Source organism: Thunnus thynnus, chromosome 14, assembly GCF_963924715.1.
Source record: "Thunnus thynnus chromosome 14, fThuThy2.1, whole genome shotgun sequence".
NCBI lineage: Eukaryota > Metazoa > Chordata > Actinopteri > Scombriformes > Scombridae > Thunnus > Thunnus thynnus.
In genome coordinates, this window is record NC_089530.1 from 6,018,352 (window position 1) to 6,036,311 (window position 17,960).

At 39.4% G+C, this 17,960-nt stretch overlaps 1 protein-coding gene across 2 annotated transcripts in view; it reads left to right on the forward strand.

The window, feature by feature from the left end:
• Positions 1–17,960, forward strand: part of inpp5a (inositol polyphosphate-5-phosphatase A) — a 148,419-nt gene that overhangs the window by 37,454 nt on the left and 93,005 nt on the right. For both annotated transcript variants that reach the window (XM_067609446.1, XM_067609447.1), the window contains exon 2: positions 4,664–4,705. In XM_067609446.1, the coding sequence (XP_067465547.1) occupies positions 4,664–4,705 (42 nt within the window). The remainder of the gene's footprint in view (positions 1–4,663; positions 4,706–17,960) is intronic.

Genomic DNA, 17,960 nt, shown 5'->3' on the forward strand with positions numbered 1-17,960 from the left:
ATAGTAACAGTTGTGAGAATAATTTTCTCAAAAACCTTTGCCACAAGTTTTAATTCATCACTTCCTCTGGGTAGAGGTCACCACACCTTACACAAGAATTACACTTTTGCAAATAAGGACAATTTACAAATAGTGAGGCCTAATTACAGAGAATAACACGTTGTCAACAACATGTTATTCTCTGTCGCTTTGTGGTTTAGGGGAACAAGTCAGTTAAGTAGAATCGCAAAAAAACATGATTTCTCACACACATCTGGTGCTGTGGAGTCATATCTTTACTTTTGCTTTTGCCTTGCCTTTCAAACTTAAGTAGTCCATATTAATAGAATGGGACTGGTAACAATGCACTGGTTACTTGGGATAATCCACATTTCGCTGTTTCAGTGGGACTATATATATAGTGGACAATAATTAACTCTATTGCATTGAGCAGTAGTAAGTTTCAGTGGCAGATACTGTATCATGTAACCTGAACACATAAGACTGAAACTATCTACATTGTTTGACACTATTAGGGGTAAGTTTGAAGATATTTATTTTTTGTGATAAGGGTGACCAGACCTTTTAAGATACATGTAGGTATATCTACTCAAAAATGTTGCCCAGTGCAGCTTTAATGTTTTGTCTGAGGTCTTTCACATAGTAGAATGTAACTACTCTGTGTGATGCTGCATTTTGGAGAGCATGACCAGCTACAGTGCTTTGCATTTGCTTTGCTTTGCTTTGTTATTGGTTAAATTCAAAGATTGGGCATTTGCAATTTGGCAAATATCTTATCACAAGATGATACGTCATACTTACCCTCAGTCACCACAGAAAGTAATGTGGCGTCCTGGTGAAAAGAGGAGCTGATCAGTTCAAAGTTGCCAGGTTTTATTGACAGATCAAACTGAAAAGGTAAAGGTATCTTGTCATATTGAAATCCACTTTCCTCTTTAGTGTTTACAGCTCTATGTTTAATGCAATGGGAGTGATGTAAATTTAAAGAAGTCTTACTGAGTAGAGTTTGTGTTCAAAGCAAATTTGTTTGATTCTAACTCTTTGGCTGGTGGACTGTGGACAATTCTAAGATGCCTCTGTTTGGTCCATAGTCCAAACTTTATGGTCATGCTTATCAAACGGGCATGAACACTTAAGATCTACCTCCTGGCTACTGGGATTTAAAACAGATTTTCACTAAAAACCCGAGAAGTCTCTTAGTTCTCCACACTATCTGAAAAGTAGGCCATCGATTGAGAAAACAGAGGCATGGGTAAAGAAGAGAGAGGAGGTGGAGAGAACTAAGCGAGTGAAATTGCCAGTGGAAAGAGGAGGTGTATGTGGAGGAGAGGCTGGGGAGGGTATGGGTTTATTTTTACCTCTCTGCCAGTATAGCCCCACTTTCTAATTAACTGCAAATTAACTTCTGATGAGCTGAGGGCGATGACAAAGTGCTGCGGCTACGGATATAGCTCACTGACAAGAAGCCTTGGTCTGTGCTCCCTTCCCGCTATTAGCCTACTTTCTCTACAGGGCACTGGGTCTCTAAGGGCCCCGCTGGTCCTCATCTGAGCCACCCTGGCAAGGTCAACATCTGTCTCCCAGAATGGCAGCACATCAGAGTCGGGTCAGCCTAAATCTGAACACTCTAGAAAGCTCTGGATGCATTTCTACCAAGCTGCTGTTTTCTTTCTGCTTCACGTGGAGTTGATCTAGGACATGTATTCCCCAGATGAGATACTTTTAAGATTTGTTTATAAAAGTGTTAACAGTATGGTTTTATTGCCTCAATACCACAGTCACCCCACCGCTGCGTTGGTTCATGCAGGGTCCACTTGTGCACTCGCAGTGAGATTTTTTTTTTTTTTAAAGACACTGTATGTAGAGAAATCTGTCGCACTTGCACCCTGCACTGCTGAGTGTCTGTGTGATGTGAGTGTGATACACAGGAAACCTTTGAAATTGCAGAGAGTGCAGCTAACAGTGGTCCTAGGAGAAACAACCGATGGAAAGAGCTAAAAATATCCGGATGATTCGTCAAGGGCTATGATGTTACTGTATGGTACGATCGCTGGGATCCCACACTTCATAGGATTAGGATCAAAACTTGAAATGTGCACAGAATCATATTTGTGGTTTCGGTGAACCACTTGCCAATAAGCCCTGCAACTCAAACACACAACCTCTACATGTACCGAGCCATAAAACAGGAACACCCATCAGTCTGACCTGTCAAATGTAAACTTCTGACTGGTCGGCTCTTTACAACATTAACAGAGATGGTCAGATGGCAAATCTCTGGTTTGAGCCTTTCTGTTCCTCTGTGTGCCTGTCTCCGTCTCGCTCTCTTTTTCTCTTCCTCTGTCCATGTGACTAATGACAAGGTCCAGTGCTTATGTCCTTATATAGACCTATGCTCTGTCTGATCTGGCTGAGGCTGGGACGATGGTGCACACACACACACACACACACACACACACACACACACACACACACACACACTTGCTATGTCTTGAGACATTTAGGTGCCCCTGGAAATGTCAGCATATATCAGGGATAAGCTCCTGACCACATTTATTAATATGTCAGTGTAGTAGTGTTTTATCTGTGGAGATACAGGTGTGCTATGTTTAGGTCACTCTCATACATTCTGGACTTGTGAGGAATAATGTGCACTTCATTCTTGCTTTCTAAAACAAATGTCTGCAGTTAATTCCTTCTTTGATGTTGAAGGGATGGTTCAACATTTTAAGAATTGCTTTTTCTTTACTAGAGTTAGATGAGAAGATTGATACCACTAGTGTCTGTGCTTTAACTGCAGATCTAGAGCATTTAGTTTATCTTAGCTTAGCTTAGCTTGAAGACTGGAAGCAGCGGGGGGGGGGGGACACGGCTATTAACTATGAGTCACTGATATCGTATTTTATTTGTACACAAACAAAAATGTGACAATGGAATTTTGGGTTTTAGGGGGAGTTACATGCTATAACGAGTAACGCCTGGGTGCAGTGAATTCCTGGAGTTTTTTTTCACAGTGAGGTTGCCTGGCAACCAGCAGTATAGCTGGAGATGCTGTGCACAGACGTGTCGGGTGAACAGATACACTGTTGTTCAGCAAGATAATGTTACAGTTTGTAACTTCCCCTAAAACCACAAATTGCTGTTTTTTTACACAACTGCTTGTATACTGTTTACACAGACTGCTTTAGATACACTTTTGAACTTTTGCTATCTGTTTTCTCTCTTCTTTCAGTCTTAAACACCTCCCAGCTCTGCTTCAATAATTCACACACACACCCAGAGTGGTGTCAATCTTCTCAACTGAATTTTTACTTTCCGTTTTTCTGGAACATACCTTGACTAGTTTGATGTTAGTGTGATTTGACATACCAGCTTTGCAGATTTTCACATCTTGTAAATATCCTACATGAATCTTGTGTTTTTATAATTAATGTTGCATTTTCATACTTTTCCCCTCATTAAGTCTATTAACCTTAGATAGAGGACAACAGTGCTACTTTTTGGGCTGCTGACATCTACAGATCAGTTATGAGTGGTTTGTCAGGCTTATAAGGCCTTTTCACCCTTACTTGGGAGGTTTTGAGTGATTTCCAAAGTAAATCAATGACTCATATGCTCACTTGTATACAATTAATGTTGGTCATCTATGTAGAGACATATTCATGTTTACGAGGATTTGATTCCTCAGTGCTAAACAGAGTATAACTACCAAGTGCACTACAATGAGAATAAAATTTGATAGTTGAAATAAGTCACGTAAGTACCGTAAAATGTTTTTATATAGAGTTGTCATGGCAATCAGGTATTTGATATGCGTTGTGCCTTGATGCCATCCAAGGATGCATCTATGTTTGTAATATATTAGGGCTTTGTTACAGATACCAACAGAGCCTGCACATCCCCTTGCGTATTCTTATTATAGGCTAGTTTTATTAGGACAAACTTCCCAATACACACACAAACACAGGCGCACACACACACACACACACACACACACACACACACACACACACACACACACACACACACACATACACCAGTCGTTCATCCGACCTAGTTATCGACATAGGGAGATCTCTCCTTAAATGGTAGACTGCCCAGGGCCCTGTCTCTGTTTCCACCGCACAAACTAAATGAAGTCCAGGCCTGGGAATAGCCTTTTAAAGCGGAGGAGAGAGAGAGAGAGAGAGAGGGAATGGCAGATACAGACAGAGCAAAAAAAGGTAAAAGAAAGAGAAAGACAAGGCGAGAGATTTGTCGATGCCCTGTAGCATGTGACTGGTGACCCTGAGAGGAAGATCCTGTTACTGGAGGAAGGCAACTTCCTGTCAGAAGATGCATATAATAGGTACATACGTACATATAGGGTATATGTATTTCTCTAATCTGAATCTCTATTTACCATCTCTGACTCATAGACCAAAGTGAGAGAAAGTCAGGGGTTAGGTCTAACAGGTTTGTAGATAACTCATATCTGCTTTAACCAGAATGAAGGAAATCTTAAGACACTACCCAGAAGTCTAGTAGGTATAGAAGGTTTTTTTTTCCTCACCTGACCCACCTGAAACTTGAAAAAACACACATTTTGCCCCTGATCAACGATATTGTAAGAGAAATCCTTAATGATGTCACTAATGGCTTTTTTTTTCTCTTTTCTTTGCAGCCTGAAAATCTACAGAAAACATGGCTGAGGGAGTTTTACCAGGTAAGTGATACTGTATCCAGCCTCAAATATTATAATCATTTTAGTCCAGCTAGTAATAAATCACCGTTTGGAGTTGGGAGGTTCATTTTTTGTTGTTCTGTGGGGGTGTTTGAGGATCAGTTCACTGCTGCTGAAACGAGAAACTTTTGCTTTGCATAGTAAGGTGAAGTGAGGTGACTGAGCAGACGTATAAGATTCCTGGTAGCTGTGTCCTGCACTGATACATGTGCAGTAACTTAGCTTCTGGCTGCGGTTTTAGTACAATCATGTGTTTTGACGTCGTGCTGACGCAAACCTCGTTTTTCCCATTATTCTTTAAATTAATACATCTATGAATAATCTTTAAATAAATCTATTGGAAAAAAGTCGATTAATTTAGTTCAGTTGTAATTTACAAATGTAATTTCCTGTTTTTTACGGCATAGTTTGAGTGTTTGAGTGTTGATTTTGTTCTGAAACAATCCAGACTTTGTGTTATACTACAGTTTTTACTATTTCAGCATCTGTTATTATAATTTGTAATCTCCTTATTTTTCCACATCATTCGATCCAATTTCCTACATTAGCAGTACAATGGATGTGCATTGAATGAACAAGGCAGCCATGTGTTTCTATAGTTTGAAGTGCTCTCATGGGACTGTGACCACAACCTTGAGGCTAGTCCACGTGATTATAAGTTCTGTAGATTGAAGTCAAGTGAAGGCATGAGTCTCCTCTTTTGTGCAAAGATCTACATGGACTGTGACTATTGTGACTTTCTTTTTGAGCAGCAGCCCTCACTTATTCTAATCTTTTCATCATCAACTGATCCTGTCTTTTTAAAAATCTTGCAGACTAATGTCGGGTTAAGCAGCTGTGACCTTATTCACCATATTTTCCCTCCTCTACGTGCATTGTTTTTCAGAAAGCAAAAGCTCAAGCTCAGTCATGTTTCATATCTTACCTTTTCATCTACATAGGAACCCCTGACTAACCACAACTCTTTCCACTGGGGTAAGGGAAGTGAGGCAGCTCAAACTCTAACTGCTGTCTGAAAGTGCTGCTGAAAGTGAGAGACAGAGAGAGTGAAGACAAAGAAAACAGTTTTTGTTTTGTTTTTAGTTTTGAAATATAACCAAACTTCTTCTAAACAACTTTTTCTGGAGAAGTGAATGCAGAATACATATATATATATATTCTGCAAGATGTTTCCATTGCAGTGCCACCTCCAGAGGGCATATTTATGCAGACTGGAGTAGTTCAAGCTGACTGATACTGAAATAAATTTAACTAAGAATATATAACTGGTGTACTTATCTGGCCAAAATCACAATTATCAAAAAGAAGAGTTTCAAGTTTGACATGTTTTTCCGCAGTAATAGTGCCCCTACATTAGTGTTTTCCATTAAGTGTGAACTTCTGGTCCCAGTGGCAGTTGTTGCATTTGGACAATATATTATATTTCTTCAAATCCAGCGATCACACAAGCAGTTAACCAGCTGGAGAGGAATGTTTTTAGCCATTGCTTAGCCTCATATATGATTTGGATAGAGCTGCAAGGATTAGTCGATTCATTGATTAGTCCATGGACAGAAAATTAATGTCTTAACTATTTTGATAATCATATTGGAGACTGTTGGATGGGACAAAACAAGATATTTTAGGTTGCATCTTAGGCTTTGGGAAACAGCGATCAACACTTTTCACTATTTTCTGACATTTAATAGACCAAACAACTAACGGATTAATCAATACTGAAAATAATTGTTAGTTGCAGCCCTAGAGTTACTCCATGACACAGCATGTTGGTTACACCATGTCATGATTCAAGTCAGCGGTTAATATAACACAGTAATACCAGTTACTGTGAGTTTTGACAGTCTTCTCATGTCAGTAAGAAAGACTGCTGATGGTAGCTACTCTCCTTCCTTGCATCAGCAGGTGTTGCAATAACACGATCAAAAAGTAACATCTAGCAGGAACCAGCGCTAACATCATCATATCGTTATCATATACAAAGTTAAAAGCATGATTAGTCCTCTCACAGGGACAGATGTCTCTTACCACTAATGCTACATGTGCTTGTTGAAACAGGCATCAATGGGGCGATGGTGTTCACCAGTCAGTAGCACAGCATGTAGCACAAATGTGTCAGAAAAAAGTTTTATCCACTTTTGGAAAAAAAAAAATGCATGGAAAATTGCTGCAGGATCACTATAGTTTATATTTCCTAACACAAAAAATAAGGAGAATTCAAATTTCATTTCAACTTTAAAAAAAAAAGAAAAGAAAGAAAAGAGTATCAATCACGCCACCAGTATCAAACCTTCCGTGCAGATGTTGATACAAAGCCGTGAAAGTCAAAGGTGGTAACACTTGATAAATATAGAGACAAAGTGAGACAAAAAGAAAGTGACATAGAAACAACACAGATAATGAAAGACACGCAAGGAGAAACACACTGAGTAAGAAAGAGAAGATGAAACAGAGAATGAAATTAACTTTATCTCCAAATTCATCAGCGGAGATGACCGGAATCGAGCAATTCTGAAAGTGTTTTCTCGACACTCCCGGCCTAAATAGCCCTGTATTGATTTGTGTGTCAGCAAATTGCAGCATATCGGTGCCAGCGCCAAGAGACATGAACGTCTGTAGCCTGATGATGTGGTGCCAAAGTTTGCTCTGCTATACAGGAACTTCAACATGCTATAGGTGAGAGAGAAAGGGGGATTTTGTTTTGGAGTGAGTAGAAATTCACTGCTCAGCATATAGAGGCAATGTAAATGTAAAGACACACAGTTTCACTCACAGACAAAACACTTAAGGGTGATTTTCTCACCAGGAAGTGGTTTAACTTACAGCAGCTATCCACCTGCAGCTTCATGTTGTAGAAGTATCCTGTGAGAAGTGCATGTGACCCAGACATTTATGTTCCGATCACAACACTATTATTATCCTGAGCTGTAAGCATAATGGTGAATGAATGAATGAATGAATGAATGAATGAATAAAAATATTTACAGTGTAAGTTAGTGAAATAACTTCACATTGACCAACACTACAAGACTAGCTTTTTAGCTGTTTAATGCTGTATGTTTAAACTTAAAATAGTTTTGCATTTCATAAAGAGAGCTACATCTTTAAAGAAACAAAGCAGTACAAACATCTAACCGTCTGACCACCAATTACCACAAATGCTACTTCTCTGAGGGTATACTTTATATTACACAGTGCCAAGGATACACTGTATGTTTATAAACAGAGGCTATGTACTGACTCACACTGACAGCAAAGGTTTATATTTTAGGATGTTGCGTTATCTTGTTTCTTCACACCTCATTCATAATGCATAATAATGTTTTTTGAGGAAATGTACTTTTGCGGGTAGAAGTCTAACATCCTTTTGTTTCAAGTGTTCCTAATATAAATGCAGAGAGCTATTCAGTGCAGAAATATTTTCATATATTTTAATATGTTTCAAGCTTGCATTGCCATTCTGAGTTTCTGCCTGTCAAAGCCTTTTTGTGTACCTTTTTCCTCCCGGTGCCTGCATTGGTGCAGACGTATTATTTGACTTCTCTGCACTGGACAGCTACCCTCCTTTTTTTTCTGCTACTGCTGACCGGTCTAGAAAGCCAAACCTTCCACCGCGTCTATGTGTACAGCTAATATAAATGCAACAGTGGCTGGTGAGTAGCTGGAAAAAGTGGTTAGTTCAGATCAGTATGTAAACCAAGTAAATAAATGACACCTCAAACACTGTTAAGAAAAACACACAATCCTATTTACTATTCCCAGGAACCGCTGGTCGATTGGTTGTGACAGAAAGTATTCTAGACTCACCCTGAACACACACACACACACACACACACACACACACACACACACACACACACACACACACACACTGCCTGACTGCGGCCATTCTGTTTGGCCTGAAGCGTATACAGGAACGCTGTCAGTCATAAATCCAAATATCGCCGCAAGGACATAGAAATTTATACTTGTAGCTTGAAAACATGATGTTCAGATGATTAGTTGACTTTATAACAGTATTTACTACATGTCAAATTACCTGATGAAGTGTTTTGAGGAAGACAACATGTATTCTAAGACCTGTTCAAATGTTGTAGCATGTAGGAGTAATGGATTTCCTCATATAAACTGAATGGACATGATACAGATTAAATGTGATCCCGGACTAATAACCACAAAATAAATATAGATGACATGATTAGATTCCCTGCTAATGACCAAACCAATATGTTCCATTAAGTGTTCTTCACATTACTTCAAATCAGCTGCAGTTAGTATCTTATTAAGAGCTGAAGCATATTGAGGCGGGCCTCATGACTCCATTCTTTCACTCAGCAGAAACTAAATTTAGCTGATATTTTGTACAGTGAAGGAAATACACTGAAGGAAGTCCCTGATCCTGATTCCATGTCATGTCATGCCGAGTATCTTTCTAATGCTGACTCCTCCACCTTAAAGTCAAACTGAAACTCGAATCCTCGCTTTTTATGTAAGGAAAACTAAATTGTGATGTGGAGCTGAAACAGTTAGTTGATTAGCTGACTGACAGAATGACAATCTGCAATTATTTTGATAATCGATTAATCGTTGAAGTTATTTCACAGGCAGAAATCCCAAACGTTGTGATAAAATGTGATACTAAACTCAACTTTGAAGAACATGAAGACATCACCACATGTTCCAGGACATTGTGATGGGAATTTTTCACCATGATGATTAATCAGTTAATTAAGAAACTAACAGTCACTTGTAGCCCTACGTTAATGATACCGCAGCTATTTTGCATATGTTCTCATTTTTTCAAAAGAGGATATTTATGTTAATTGAAACAAGATCTAAACTTTCAACCCGTGGGTGGACGTTTCCTACACAACTGATTGACTGATATCCGAAAGCTGGTGTTACTTGACGCTCTGACTTGACTTCAGTGGTGCGCTTCAGACTGCAGAACGTCATACTGTTTAGCTCAAATTTTTATTTAAATGTAGTGTTTAAACACAGCACATGTTATTAACTATTAGCAACATTTGGAAGGACTCATCATACTTTTAAAGTTTGTATTTCACTTGTAAAGTGGAAGTTTACAGCGGCCCCTCAGCTAATTAACTGCCTTTGTGGCCACTGGAATTAAAGTAATATTAACTAATCAGTTATAATATTTTCAGTCACAGCACATGCAGATATTGCACCAGTCAAATTATGGACATCATCACTGGTAGCAGATATTCACTCCTCCTGTAAAACACTAATGTAGGAGGTGCTTTAACTGAAAATAAAAAAACAAAACTTACATTTTTTTCTTTTTGGTCATAACCGTTTTTTTTTTTCTTCAACTGTTTTTGCTGTGTTTAGAATGGATTTTTACAGCATCTCTGACAAGAAATACTGAAGTTCAAATGCAGGTCTCTCAACCAACAGCAGCACTTCAGAGTGGTAATTTCTACCAGAGAAATTCCTCAGAGAGAGAAATGATATGGTAGCTATATAATTTCCATACTGCTCTGTGATTTTTAATGAAGCACAGTTTACAAGCAGTATATTTGGAACACAAACAAATGATCTGAACTGCATTAGTCTTCATCTAACCAATACCAATCAATTAAAATATGCCTCCGTTTCTGATACTGATCTTGCAGTCTAGTTTTGGGCCCTCACTTCCAGTTTTAATGGTTTTTATGATCGTTCTCAAGCCACCAAATCTATAGTAAATCACTCAGTGTTCCTCATAGTGTGGCAGGTAAAGACATACTCTGCTGCTAGACTGCAGCTCTCCATGTGATCTTCCAACAGGTTCGGACCGGCTGGAGTTTTGTGCATTCTGTTAGAAAGTGCAGCTCTGTCTTGACTTTGTCTTTTTGCACAGTTGGCAGAACGGCTGCTCTTTGGGGAGCCATGATTTTGTTGTGTTGGCCTGTGTCGATGGCCAGGCTGTACTCACTGACTCTGTACTTTGTTGACTGTCAGTCACTGTGGTCAGGTAGTCTGTCATGTACTGTCTATTTAGGGCCAGATAACATTGCATTTTGCTTTGTGTTTTGTTTGTTTGTTCCGATTGCTGACGTAGTTTTGTCTCTGTCGTGTTATAATTTGGTTGACTGTAATTGATTTGTTCTCAGACTGGTCCTGAGGCAGAACAGGGTTAGAAAATGAACTAAGCGTCAGGACCAGCTGAGTGAAGGGACTCTTTTCTCTGCTCAGCTCTTGGCATTGCAGGGCTTTGTAGTGATAGGAGTGGGGGTCACTGTTTTATAGATGAAACCAGTATTTAGGCCTAATTGCTCTAGGGCCCAGGTCTGGCAGTACTGCTCTAGCAGGTCCAGGTTCTGCTGTAACCTCTGTTCTGTAGGAGACAGCAGAACCAGGTCATCTGCGTAGAGCAGGAATTTGATCTGAGTCGTGTAGAGTGAGACCAGGTGCTGTTGATTTCTCTAGGATGGTGGCCAGTTCTTTAATATAGATGTTGACTAGAGTCAGACTCACACAGCAGCCTTGTCTCACTCCACGCGTCAGAGAGAAAAATGTCCTTTTGTTGCCAGTTTTTCTACCACACTTATTGTTTGTGTACATTGATTTAATTATTACACATGTTTTACCCAAATAGAATTGAATGCCTTTTTGAAATCTATGAAACATGTAAAGATTTTGTTATTATTTTGGTGAATATGTTTGTCAATTAAGGTGTGATACAAATCCAATATGACTTTTACTCAAGATACTGTGCTTGTAGGGATGTTTATGAGTCTTGAATTTATAATGCCACAGAGAACCTTCCCCACATTACTGTTGACACAGATGTCTTGGTAATTATTCCACTTGGTAGTCAAATTCATGTCCATGACCATGATTCCAGATGTCAGGGACGTAAACTATACTCAGATTCAAATTGAAGAGTTTCAGGACAGCCAATAGGAATTTTGCGCTTGTGTATTTCAGCATCTCATTCATGACGCTGTCAAGCCAGCTGGCTTTTTCTGGTTTTAGTGCACAGTAGTTTTTCTTTTAGTTCCTGCTCAGTAATGGGGGAGTCAGGGGAATCTGATTTTCTTTTATGGGCAATACTAGTTGATTTAATTTTGTTATTATTTGGTTTTGATTTGGTTGGTAAAATTAAGCAATATTGCACTCGAGGGTGTGCTTCACCGTCATTGTTGGCACGATGCTTACGGAACTTGGCGCAAGCGCCTTGTTCCTGACCGCATCACACCCTCGAGTGTAATATTGCGATTATACAACATTTACCATCAAAATAAAAGATATAAACAAAATGTTTTCATATTGTGAGGCAGTTCTCTCTAAAAATAAAAAAAACTGTTTGCTTGTGTTATCTCCGTTTCCATGGAAATACATGGGATATGACTAAGACCTGGAAAACAATCACTCACGTCAGTAGACTCCTATGAAATGAAGCCTAGTTTACTACTCCAGCAAGTAGGCTGACCCTTAGTAACGACCTAGCAACAGACGTTTTCTAGTCCCTGCTGAGTCAACCAGCCAAATTGAGTTAGAGATCGTGGGATTTCCCAAGCATATAAACACAAAACTCCTTTGCTAGCTCAGTCTTCGTGTAACTAAGATATCCACTGAAAAAAATTTTTTTTTTCCATGGACAGATTTAGCTACTACGTCTACAAACTTCACAGACATTTTTAAGTTAGTGGCGCCATGTCACTGACTCACCGACACAGCTGATAGAGGATGCCAGTGTGGGAGCTGAGATATACTCTCAACTGAAGGGAAAATGGCTAAGTTTTGCTGTGTATAGGGTTGCCGGGTAACGATAAAAGGGTGGAGAATGGTTCGGGTTTTTCAGTGTGTGTGAGGGTGTGTGTGTGTAACTCATGCCACAGTCTCAGCGTTCAATCCACTCGGGAAACCCCTTATCAGTTCAGTTCAATCCGGTTTCACAAACACAAAAGACAACTCAAAATTCCGCTCCGGGTTTTCACCGCTAATCCCCCCACAAAGCAAAACAAACCAAAGACACTAGCAAAGCAACACGGTACATAGAATAAACCCAGCAGAAACGTCAGATAGGTCGGACCACCATGTTTAACTATATATCTTCAAACGTTACAGTTATGACTGAAATGGAGAACAGAAAAAACAAGTTTGCCAAGTTCACATATCTCCACAATTCAAATCAACCACCAGTCGTCTACCCAGAAGTGTCTGTTGTTCTTATCGCAATGTCACGGTCTGTACTTCTGATGAATGGTGGAGTAATGTTTTTAGTGACAAGGCGTTTTTCATTTGAGCACGGCTAGGTGTGCTGTCATGCTGATTAGGAGCATGTTCTAAACGTCTGTTGACCAATCGGATTGCTTGGTTGGAACTACGTGTTGTATAATTGTTGGTAAAAGTGTTTGGAAATGACTGACTCATATGTCTCCGTTCTGTATTGCCAGTTCTATAGATTTGGATTTCTTAAGTTTATTTCATTTTTCCCCAAATCAGTTTGTGTTTATGGATTCCTCAATTAATGTCAGTAGTTTGTGTGTTTATTGTGCCTTTTTGATTCTGAGTGTTTAAGTGTGTCACAGTAAAGAAGGTGCAAGTCTACATTTCCTTGATCTCTGTGTTTTTGATTGGATAATCTCCTAAACTTTTGTCCAATTTCTTTACATTCTTTATAATCTCCTAAACTTTTGTCCAATTTCTTTACATTCTTTATCAAACCAATTGTCATCTTTGGGATTCTTCGGTTTATTTTTTAATTGTTTTAGCCTAATTGTAATTTTTTGCTTGATGATGTGATTGACATGTCTAACTGCATCATTTATGCCTTCTTTACTATAAACATATGTGGTGTCCAGAAAGGTATCTAATAGTGTTTGATTTTCAGGGGTGCTTATTGCTTTCTGGAACTCTTCTGTGCTGTTTTCAGTCCTTCTGTTTGATTTCTTGATATTAAAAGGCTGTGGATGTGTGCTGTTGTTTGTCTCTGTCCTTTTGAGAAACACAGTAATTTGGCTGTGGTCAGACAGAGGGGTCAATGGATTAATTGTTAATTCACTGAGAGAGAGAAAGGATCAAGATCTGTTACCATGCAATCAACTGTGCTGTTGCCAAGAGGTGAGCAAAAAGAAAAAAAAAAGAAAAGAAGAGCCTCCTTGTACCCTGCTTTTGACAGTGTACAGACCCAGGCTTTGACAGAGCTGCAAGAGGTCTCTGCCATTCTTGTTAACCTGGAGGTCAGAGTTGTGACAAGGAAAGTTATTATGTTTTGTAGGAAGTTTTGTCCAAATATATGAAAGTTACCTGGCTCTGCAGTCAGGTAAAGAGCTAGTGTGTGCATTCAGGTTCCCACAATTTAGCATACTTCCCTTGGCCTGGAAGCTGCAGGGGAAGATATCTTCATCATAGTATGGTGAGTCACTAAGGGGGATGTAGGCAGGACACAGGAATATGTCTGTCTGGAGGGTTAATGATGTCTTGTTTTATTTTAAGCCATATGTGTGAGTGTTCATATTTTATGGGGGTAATGTAATTTGACATTTCTTCTTTGTTCCAGATAATAATCCCTCCTGAATCCCTCCTCCTTTTAACAGTAGTGACAGAGCCTGATATACACCAGGTCTCTTAGAGGATGATGATGATGATGTCTGTGTCTTTGGTGTTTTCTCTGAATTCAGGGGATTCACTCTCACATCTGAACAGTGAAGAATTAAGACCCTAAATATTCCACATGGAAACAGTAAAAGGCTTCATTGTTACTATGAAATAGTAATATAAATAGCAAATACAAATATAAACAGTTTTAAAGAAGAGATAAAACCTACAGCATTTAATAGAAGGTATGGCCATCCTTGACCCAAGACAGTTTTAGTCAACTAATAGCATATTTATGTATTTATAACCAACTAACCAATTATTTGATTTAATTACAAATTTGCAGAATTTTATCTTCCGCCTACTTATTTGCAGAAGAATCTTTTTAAATCCAGTCTTTATAAAAGACCAAAACAGATTATGAGTATTATTGTGATGTCAGAGATGTACTCTTCAGTAATGTCCAATAACAAATAGGCTAACTCATTCTGCATGGGACAAAGGAGAAGGATGCATAAATAAATAAATGAGCAGCGCTGGTTGGTGTCATCAGTGCATCAGCGTAACTCCTCATTTTTGGATGTCGGGCTTGACTAGCAGGATGTCATGCAGGATGAGGCGCGGAGAATGTGCTCCTAAGCAGCAGTTGTTCCGGGTCTGAAAAGTGAAGCCACTGCGGAAGTGCCTTAAACCTGCATTCTCTCTAATGGCCATCAGGGGGCGACTCCAGTGGCTCCAAAAAGAAGTCGGATTGTATGGAAGACTATGAGAAAATGACCCTAATTCTCACTTGATTTATTACGGCAGTAAACATTTTGCCGATGAGTTTATGGCTTGTTTCAAGTCTTCAATACAGCATGATGTTTATTTTGTAAATTACGTCCCATTTAATTTAAATTTGACGATAAAGCAGGGAATGCTTTGGGGTGTGGCTACGTTGTGATTGACAAGTCGCGACTGTGGCAACAACATTGGCTAAATAACATAACCTCAGATTCACAGTATAGGTGTAGCCTTAGCCGTTACTATTTCAGTGTGTTTTCAGTTCATGAAGGTTAATTGTAACATTTTGGTGGCCTAAAAAAAATTTTCTTTAAGGTTTTCCGCCAGGCATCAGTACTGTCGGTGTACAGTAACAGGTTAGTTATAACCAGTCTCTCTCCTGTGTGGCTTCTGGGTTTTATCTCACTATTTTGTGTTTATAAGCTTTTTTTGCCTGTGCACTTTTCACTTCTGTTGGGTAGTTAATGACAAGGGGATAGGGTTTTATCAAGGTATTCTGCAACATTGTACCATCTACTGCTCCCTCTGCTGCTACTTACTTTAGCAGACTACTTTAAGTTAGGGCAGGGCTAGCTTTGTATGTCTTGGGGTGAAAACTTAGAATAAGAGTTGTGGATATGAAGGGGCTTACCGTCCTACTCTACAGCTTCACTTTAGTGAGAGGAAGACTGGTAGCTGTTTGGTGTATTAAATCCTTTGGTTTGGAGTCTTTTTGTCCTTAGCTCAGCATAGCCTTCCCTCTCCTCTTCTGTCATGTTAGCCAAGCTTCTCTGTGTCTCTTTACTTTTCTTATCTTATATGATCCCTTTCTTTATGCTTTTCTTTCGAAAGCACGTCCCCTTGCTGTTTTTCTCTCTTTTAGGTTTGAATTTTCCAGTATTTAATAGGTTTATCTCAGTTTGAAACTATTTAATTCTGTAAGAGTTTCAGTGAAACATGATTTCTTCAACTCATTAACCACTTTCCTGTGTTTTTTTTTTTAAATTAAATGGGTCTCTGGGTCTCTGTCAACTTTGCTTTAGTCTTCCTTGTAATAATTACTGTCACTGACGTGCCAAAACATGTTGTTTGCCAGGTGATTCCAGCCTCCACAAAGCGTGTATGTGTTTGTATGAGGAAGCATGTCCTGGTTACGGCTGTTGAGGAATTCTGTTTGCATTGTGGTGCAGGCTTACGTGTTTTAGAGGAAGGTATCACATCTCCTAATGCCTGTGTGGGGAGAGAGAGGGAAAGAACAGCATGTAGGCAGAGAGTGAGAGGAAGAGAGGTGTGCCCCTGTGTAAAGCAGGCAGGCCTGTAGCCTCATGCCAGCTCTGTGCTGCTGTTGGCTGACGTCATGGAAAGAAGCATCAGACTCTGAACTCGGCGCGGCTGGGAACAACCAGCAGTGACGGCTCGAGCTACAATCAGCCACGCTGCGCTAGCTCATCGTGACCCCTCTGCACACACAATACACTCACTGTGTCTTCTGGTCCACCAGTTAGCCTGCTGTTTAGTCATGAACTCTTACAACTATGATATGTTTTCCACTGAAAAACCTCAGTGCATATGAAAAAGAAAAGCATATTTGGCATTTAATGCAGTAGAGTATCATGACTTCTGCTTTGAGTGGGCTTGGCAAGAATCCAAATGCTGTTTCACACAGGAAACCTTTGGTCTCACACCCAATAAAGAGAATCAGCGCTGTTGCTTTAATCATAACATAACATCTTGCCATCAGGAAACATTTGAAGGTACTCGTGAAAGGGATATTGCCCATTCACACGGCAACACTCCCCAAAAATTCTGCGTGCACTGCTGCTTCATGGCAACTGTGTGCATTCCACATTCAGTCAACTGTTGCTGACATACAGGCCGCTTGTAAGGAAAAAGCTGTCAATTTTTTTTTTTATGTGTCAAAACTAATCATGCCATAGTTCCACTTCAGCATCCTGGAAAATAAACAATAAAAGCTGTTGAACTGGCTTTTACGGAGCTGCAACCACAGCAAAAGCCATTGAACAAGGTTGCCTGTCAGTACCTGCACTCCTTCTGCATATCTTTATGTACTGTGTGTCTGGGTGTCTGTGTGTATTGTAGCTGTTGTGTCTTGTTCCGTTCAGCTATTCAGCACAGGGAACAGCGAGGGAATTCCTTAAGGAAATAAAATGATTTATTTGATGACACACCTTGATCATAGTCCATTGGCATATTTGCACCAGCTACTGCAAAACCTTCTTCAGTGCTCTCATGTTTTGATCTGCCTTTCATATTCTCTTTATATCTTTCCTACTGTTTGACTCATTTTGCAGAGGCTGTGTTTTCCAACAGGCCCTCTTCATACCAAGCATGTTTGGAGCAGTTTAGACAAACTCAGTAGTGTAAACTTCAAAGTTCAGTTTATTTGGGCAGGTGAGAACAAACTAAAATGCCTGGAAATGTAGATCTCTTTTAACGGCGCTGCAGTTTCGCAGCAGCGATAATGTCATCTGAACCAATTACAGGAATCTACTGTTTGATTGTCAGGTTTTAGCGCCGTAAAGGAACACATATTTACATCGACTTGCCGGTACTTACTCATACTTGTAAAGAGTGATTTAACAAAATGAAACAGAGTTTATGCTATTACTCATTTAGCTATTTCTTCACATGTTCTGGTATGAACATCACAGAAAACAAATTACAGGAAAGAGTGCATAAACATCCATTAAGTTCAGGTAAGGTTTTACTTCACCCAGTGCCAAAAATATCATAGTTATTTGGATCACAAGTTTGGATCACCAAAACTCACAAGCTGCATTTTGCATTTTTGGAAAATTACGTAAGTCATTGGTTGATTCATATTTGACTGTATGAATCTAAATGAAGTGAGAAAACAAAAGAAGCTTTTGATCGAAACCTCCCACAAACTCTTGGATGTCAACTTAGA